Source organism: Maylandia zebra, linkage group LG13 (genome assembly GCF_041146795.1).
Source record: "Maylandia zebra isolate NMK-2024a linkage group LG13, Mzebra_GT3a, whole genome shotgun sequence".
NCBI classification, from domain to species: Eukaryota; Metazoa; Chordata; class Actinopteri; order Cichliformes; family Cichlidae; genus Maylandia; species Maylandia zebra.
Genome location: NC_135179.1, coordinates 8,029,307 through 8,037,413, shown reverse-complemented (window position 1 = coordinate 8,037,413; position 8,107 = coordinate 8,029,307). Strand labels below are relative to the sequence as shown.

General features: G+C 37.8%; 1 protein-coding gene across 1 annotated transcript; it reads left to right on the top strand.

The window, feature by feature from the left end:
• The first annotated feature begins 2,969 nt into the window (after positions 1 to 2,969).
• ciao2b (cytosolic iron-sulfur assembly component 2B) lies at positions 2,970 to 5,856 on the top strand. Its single transcript, XM_076891467.1, has 5 exons — positions 2,970 to 3,210; positions 3,982 to 4,059; positions 4,318 to 4,443; positions 4,586 to 4,631; positions 4,738 to 5,856. Exons 1-5 carry the CDS (start codon positions 3,082 to 3,084, stop codon positions 4,836 to 4,838), a joined length of 480 nt encoding a protein of 159 aa, XP_076747582.1. The 5' UTR covers positions 2,970 to 3,081; the 3' UTR covers positions 4,839 to 5,856.
• Positions 5,857 to 8,107: the final 2,251 nt, after the last annotated feature.

Sequence of the window (8,107 nt, the reverse complement as noted above, 5' to 3'; positions counted from 1 at the left end):
GATTTGTATTCCCACACTGGTGATTTGCGTAGCTGCCTGGATATGCAGAGAGAGGGATATGAGGGATTGAACCTCCAAAAAGCCATCAGTGCAATGCCCTGCACAGGTCAAATAATGACTTGTTGCAAAGTTGACTCGAACAGAAAAGAGAGCACGAGCAAAGCTCACCCTTAACAAGGAGAAGTGTGAAAACATCAAAGATCAAGAGGAAAAAAAACAGGAGAAGCACAGAGAGCTGCACTGGACAGTTTCCATTCTTTGATAATCTTTTTCCTTCACTACAAACTTCTTTGCATGTTATGACTTCTTTCTCCTCAGCTGCAGGGGCAAAGCTACAGAGCTACCAAGTAGCCGAATCATGAAAAATAGCAGTTGACATTTCTGGTTATTCAACCTATTTTTTGCCCGGACCCAGGTGACAGTAGACAACTGTTATACACAGACATGGGTCTACAAAGCTCTGCCTGGCACCTATGGACTACCATCACACTAACATGCAGGGTGCTTTAGTGATTGTCTGCTTCTTGCTACTGTTCTTACATCACATAGCAAGAGTGAAATTTACACTCCTAATGTCAAGCACTGACCTCCGTTCTGGTGTGACTGCTGTCCATCAAGTGGATAAATCACATTTACATTGTCTTTAGTCTTTATTTTAATGCCAAAAAATTAGTTACCGTAATTTAAAAGTTGTCTTGAGAGGGAAGTTCAAGCCTTCTATGCTTTTCCATTTCTCTGCACCTAATTTTTGCACTGTGTATTTCAAAAAACTACAAATACAGTCAAACCTAAAGACCTCTTTGCAATAAAATTTGCTAGTCCTCCATAATCCATTTTTGGGAATACATTGTGACATTAAGGAAAATAATCTACCCATATTTCTTCATATTGCAAACATTTGCTGCTATTTATATGGCAAGCTGTGAACTGGTTGTCTGCAGCTTTGTCTCATTATGCACATCAGGTGTGCTGCTCCGGGCTCAACACCACCAGTGGTTCTCTATAAATATGGAATCCCACCATGCTCTGAACACAAAGACCAAATGAGGAACAATCACATAATGCACACAGTGCATGGCAGCAGCAAGCTGCTCTCCACAGGTAGCTCCATTTTATTATCAGTACTGTTGAGAATTTAAAAAAAGACTTCTTTAAATTCAGAAGCTTAAGAAACCCATGTCTGACAAACAGTGTTCATTTTTCACAAATGTTTTGACTTCAGAACAGGATATTATTTCCTTCACATTCACAATGTCAGACCATGAAAAACTCACCTCTCTGGACTCTCTACATTATGCAGCAGCAAACTCTTACTTCTCATTCTGATAGTGCACTGCATTAATGCGAAACATTAAACTTTACTGTTTGTGCCTCATTTATCTACATGCTTCTAAACTTTTCATCCCCAAATGCTGAAGGTTGTCTAATCAGGTGTTCTGATTAGACATTAAGCTTGTGAGATATTTAAGACTGGTAATGTTGATATGATTTTAATTTAGCAGCTCATTAAGATTTTGCCTTTTATAATGAAAATGTTCAGTCTTTTTCATGTAGTTGCAAGACACTGAGGTTTTGGAGTCATATGTGCTGATAATGCAATTCTTGCATAAATTGGACTTAGCAGTGAACATTTTTTTCTATCTAATTTCATAGAAACAACTATTTATAAATAGCATGTTACCACCTGAAACCAGAATTGTGACTCTAAAGGTTGTTAGTCCATATTGTCACAGTTAGGAAAATATTTTCGCCCTTTCAAACTGTCGCTGCCCTTATCCATGACATTTTTGTTAAAACATGTGTCAGCAGCCGTGCGCAGTCTCATTATATGCACATTTTTTCTCAAAAAGGTGAACATATCAGGCTGAAGTAAAACTTCACATCTACCGCACTCCATATTTCCAGTGACTGCAGCAGTTCATTAAGATTCTGACTTGATAGAAGTAGGTGATGGTGGTTGTGTAGTACAGAAATGAAGACCATATGATAATTTAATCTTTAAATAAAGTGCTTCCATAAAGGGGTTTGGCTGAAAGGCTGACACAAATATGTAATACCTGTGTTCTAACCAGTTTGTTTTAATTTTTTCAAAGATAATCATTGCAGTGAGTTTGTAGGGACTTAACATCAAAATGGTGAAATTACTGTGTTTAATTGAGTTGTAGATACCAGTTTAGCTTTGAATACAGTTACAAATTCTCATTATCATACTCGAACTTTGCAAACAGAGAGAAAATTCTAGGAAACTAAAGCGAGAACTTACAGGTAATGGCATAAAAATCAGGAATAGCTAACCCACCAATCTAAACTACCACTGGTGGCTTGTCATAAATTAATTAGGATACACTCTTTACTCTGCACAGATGAAAAAGCAGAATCGCTCTTCTTCCCGCTAACAGGTCAAATGTGTTTGTGTACAAAATAAAAGAAATGCGAGAAAAAGAAATATGTTTGTGTTTAAAAAAAAACACAAACTAAAATATAGTAAAAAAAAAAACAAAACAAAAAACAATAAAGTAATAATGTTTCATGTAAAAATTCCTGTGAAATTAAGATTATTGTGGTCAGTATATTGTTATTGCAATAACACTTTTATTAAAGCGTATTCTGTGTTAGTGTCAAGTGCTAAAATGGGCTGTATCTGCCATCTGCCGGACAAACAGGGAAACATATGCCAGTAAAAATAATATATATATTTCCATGTACAGTCTAAGCCTTCAAAATGGGAAGCCTGGGGAAATTTGAAAATAGCAAGAGAATAAGCAAAGACTAGGAAAGGAAATTTAAATGGTATTTTTTAAACATTTGTATAGGCTTACACGTCCGAAAACGCACGAAGTTAACTGAATATCCTACTAAAAGAATGTGTATTTGTATACGGATTATCCATTGTTTAAATATTATATATATATATTTTTTTTATATATTGAACGTCGCAATGTTGGCAAAGAGAGGAAGTGACGTAAGATTTGCGCATGCGGTTACCGATTGGGTTTCCGGTACGGATCGGGTAGAGACAGCAAGCTCTGACAAAATACGAGGTTTTTTACTGTTTAACGCGGACTAAAGTAAGCGCTGAAGATGTCCGAGGGGACCCGCTTGGAGAATGCAAACCCTGTGATTTTTCAGCGGTCGGGGGACAGAGTACAGACGGCGTCCGAAGAGGATGAAGACGTCCACGACCCCATCGACGACAGAGAAATATTCGATATCCTGTTTTCATGTTTTACTGTGGTTTAGAGTGCATTTACGCTTTAGAGATATGCCCTTCATCATTTTTTTTTTTACTGATGTTCATGTATTCTGTTATTTGCCTGACTTAAAAGCTAATGCCAGTGCCATTCAGCTAGATAATGAAATGGAGGGAGTTAACAGCAGTTTAAGAAGTAGCACGATTGTATCTGGGTTTACCGACAAGTAACAGTAGTCACATTTTTAGTATTGAAAGCGTAACTAAACATTTTGAAGTGCAACTGTGTTTTAATAGGTTAGTTAACCATCGTAGATTAAATTTATAAACACCGTTAATGATTTAGGTTGCTCAATTCGTATTCTCAGGAATGTAAAATTGTCTCATTTTTGTAAATATATTTTATTATATAATTTGAACAATTTGACAGTTTTTAATTGAGTTATTGTTAAGCTGATGTTAGTATTTCTTGGACTTAGGTACAGTGGCTATGCAAACAGCTTAAAGTTTGTCTTTTTGTCCTTTCTTTCCCCTCCTCCCAACTGGTTATGGCCAATCTCTGTACTTTGAAAAGCCTGATTCTGCTGGAGGTCTCTCCCTGTTACAAGGGAGCTCTTCTGTTCCACTTTTACCAAACACTTGCTTCACAGGAGATATCGTTCTTTGCGTTTCTTTCTAATATTGTTGGATCTTTACTTTAATATCATTAGTACACTGATTACAGTAGTGCAGAAACAAAAATATTTATTATTTGTATTATACCGTCTTGAATTCTTTAACTAAAGTTACATCTGATCAGATCTATCAATGACCCAGAGCATCCACTGTCACTGGAAGAGCTCAATGTTGTGGAGCAAGTTCGAGTTAAGGTATGGGGTTTTTTTTTTTGCTTCCTATTATCTTATATTTTTCCTATGTTTGTAGTAGTGTGAATAAAGAAATAAAAAGATGCTCTATAACACACTTGCAGATTACTTTAGTAAAGACATGGTTGAAGACAGTTGAATCCAACAACAAACATTTCATTCAAAAGTATTAACAGTGAATTTCATTGATAAATGAATGCAGTATGCTGTTAGGAAGATAAATTGATGAATGAAGTTTATTATTTGTGTATGCTTCCTCAGGTTAATGATGCAGAGAGTACTGTGGGTATTGAGTTCACGCCCACCATCCCTCACTGCAGCATGGCAACACTCATTGGTCTGTCCATCAAAGTCAAGCTTCTGCGCTCCCTGCCAGACAGGTTCAAAGTATGTTTATGCATGTTTTTTCACATGGCATGCACATTTAACCTTAAACATATTTTACAGTGTCAAATTTTTATGTGCTTTAATTTTTTGTTATTTTCAATTGTGGCCTAAATTGCAGTATATTTTTTCTATTTCCTCTCAGATTGATGTTTGTATCACTCCTGGGACTCATGCTTCAGAGGAAGCAGGTAAAACTCCATAGAGAGAAACGAGGCGAGATGGAATTTTAGACCATTTTTACCAGTATAATCGAATGCATTATTTATCATACTGCTTATGTCATTGTGTGTACAGTGAACAAACAGCTGGCAGACAAAGAGAGAGTGGCAGCAGCTCTGGAGAATGCATCTCTACTGGAGGTGGTCAACCAGTGTCTGTCGACCAGGAGCATCTGAACAGTCAGCCAGCTTTACTCTTGTCAGCTTTTAGACTCAGATTTTTGCAGGAGGACTTGTTTGGTTTCTTTGAAAACTTGGTTTGTATCTACCAACTATCTGCACACCCCTACTCCTGGTATGAGTAGTGGGAATGATCAGGATCATACAGGTTCTGTACATTGGCAACATTTACTGAATAAGAGTGCAGACAAAGCCAGTTCTTAAATTGCCAAAGAATAATATAATCTGAGTGTAAGCTCGTAACACAGAGTCGTTTGGACAAATAAATTATTCTTCCACCTGGAAATTTTAACAGTGTGGAAATGCAGAGAAACTCTACCTGTTACATTTGTCATATACACTCACCGGCCACTTTGTCAGGTATACCTGTTCAACTGCTCGTTCATTTAATTATTAATCAGCCACTCTTATGTGAAGAACCAAATGCATTTCAACATATATACACGAGAAGGGTCATCCGCTGAAGTTTCAGTGCTAGACTGGCTGGCCTGAGGATGTTATAAAATGCTTATCTAGTGGGGTTTCCCCACTCTCCATCCACTTGTGGGGTTTACAGAGAATGGTCTAAATAAAAAAGAGAAAATATCCAGTGAGAGGCAGGTTTCTGTTAGATTTGTATTGTTGGATTGTCATTTATGCCTAGAAATATATATTTATATATGCTTAGCTTTGAAGGTCTGTAACAACTCTGTGTAGCATGAAGAGGGGAGTGCGTTCACTCCTCTTCAGAGGGTTCTGGCATAGATCACACACCTCCTAGGAGAGGTCGTATCTTCTCTTGCTGATATATGGTATAGCAAACACACGTATATCTGTTTAAGTATAAGAGCCTTTTGTTCAGATGGACCGCTAGACTCCTGGCACCAGCTTTGGGGAGTCTTCACAGGGTCACATCTTGACCTCACACAGACAAGGTATTCTTTGTCCACATGTATACCTATATGAAATGTCATATGTTAATGAACCTATACATATTCATGTAACCACAATAAAAGGATTGCTATGGGAAACTGTATTTATTCTTATTGTATTCTAATTTTTGCCTCATAACTTTTGCACTGTCCACTTCCTGCTGTGACAAAACAAATTTCCCACGTGTGGGACTAATAAAGGTTATCTTATCTTATCTTATCTTAAACCTGGTTGAGAGTGACGGAGGTCAAGTGGGTGGAACGACACTTGGCTCCAGGCAGGTCTCCCTCATGCATGAGTAACACAAAGAACTTTGCTTCCAGCATCATTCCACAAAACTGAAGTCCACTCACTGGTTTCTTGAACATGCCAATAACTTCACTGTACTCCAATGGCCTCCACAGTCACCAGATCTCAATCCAATAGAGCAGCGGTTCCCTTCATGGGCCACGGACCGGTACCGGTCTGTGAGTGGTTTGGTACCGGGCCGCGAGAGTTGAGGCTCGGGTTCCAACGTGATAACAGTAAGGTGTACCTAACAAAGGCATTTGTGACTAATTTCTCTGCAATAACTGTTGTATATAATCTTAATGTTTTTGAAATGTTATTAAAATGTACAGCTTATTAAATGAAAATGATGCTTTTGTCTTTTTTCCCTGTACGTGTACTGTGATGTAGAACTTTTACTACAGAGCTGGTAATTTATGGTTAAACACGGCAACTGTTTATTTAGTAAAACTTGTGTTTACATTAGTCCACCAGGAGGCAGCCTTGTCTTATTCGTGTAAGGCGGGCCACGTGAAGCTTATGTCCGTCAGATGTGAGGAGGCATTCTGGCAGAACAAACTGCACCTCTGATATGTCCAGCATGCTTGTCCACCCACTCACCAATCAGCTCGGGTTTCCTTTAAGTCCTTTTTTGCAAGAAGGGCTTCTGCATTGTCACAAGCATTTCTGAACTCATGTTGTGTAAAAGACGTGTAACTTTAGCACAAATATGAAAATAATATGTGAGTAAGATATAGTTCAAAATGTTAAAATCAAGCAAAAGAATGATAAAACATGGATTTGTTTTTGTTTTTTTAATTTTAAAAGTAAGTATCGCGATACAGCTGTTTGTCTCGCTGGGGGAAAAGGGTTATGTAATCAAACTGTTGACGGTCTTCTCTCTGAGAGTGGAATTTGGTGTTTCTTTCCAAATTCAATGACGTCAGAAACCCTTATATATAGTATTTGTGTGTCTTTTGAGAAAATAACTTTTTCAGGTTACACTAATGCTGTTTTTTCTCTCTCTTGTTCCACATCTGGAAACATTGCATCACTATTAAAACTCCGGATAAGAGACCCTGCCGGCACAGCTGCATTGGCCGAACCCAGAGTCATACCTTCAAAGAGTTGAGCCTAGGAAGGAGGAAAAATACTGTCATCTGAAAATGAAAATGGCATGAACAGAACAGGATCATTTTAGGTCTATGTAGATGTAAAAGATGGGGGTAGAATTGACATTTGTGGGGAGAAAAGCTTTTAACCATAAAGCATTTTTTAGTGTTTCCCTGGCAGTTCTTTATACCGTTTATGTTCAAGTGATCACTAAAATTGAAGTTCATTTAGGTAATGATGAACAAGTAATTACTTGGAGGTGTTCCAAGAGGGATGCCAAGCTGAAAGACTTGCTTCTAGAAGAGGTTTAGATTTGCTCAGTCAGTTTAAGAGGAGAGGTGGTTATCTACCAGTCAGAAGGTCAGTGGTTTGATCCCTGGCTCTTTCAATCCATAAATTGTTCTTGAGGCAAGATACTGCACCCCAAAGTTTTCCTGACGTATCCCACAGACATCCAGCGTGTACATTATTGTGTGAACAGATGATTGTGGCTTCTTGAAAAAGCTGCTATTAAGTACAGTTGCTTTCATTTGTTACCTGGTTGAATAGCTAAGGGGCTGCTTCCAGGAGCTTTTGAATAGGAAGACAAGGGGGGACCAAGAACAAGGCAGGAGAACCCGACAGGAAAACAAAATGTTTGATCAGGGATTTTAGAAAGCATGGAAACACTGCATATTATTGTGTGCATCATTTGCAGGCCTGTGCAGCCAGATCAATGCTAAGACATGAAAAGGGTTACATATCATTTATCATTTTGTAAAGAATAGCTGTTTCCAAAGTGGCAAACAAAGTATTTAGCCATTGAAGAATATGTCAAAATTCTACTGAAGTAGCATAATAGTACTGATTCTTCTAAAAAATAAAATATATAAAGCTTAAAACACCTAAAATACAAATGCATATTTGTTACCTGCCATTCTCTTTACAGTATTTTGGCAGTTAGCTGCACCTACAATCCTTTTTCAGGTCTGGCC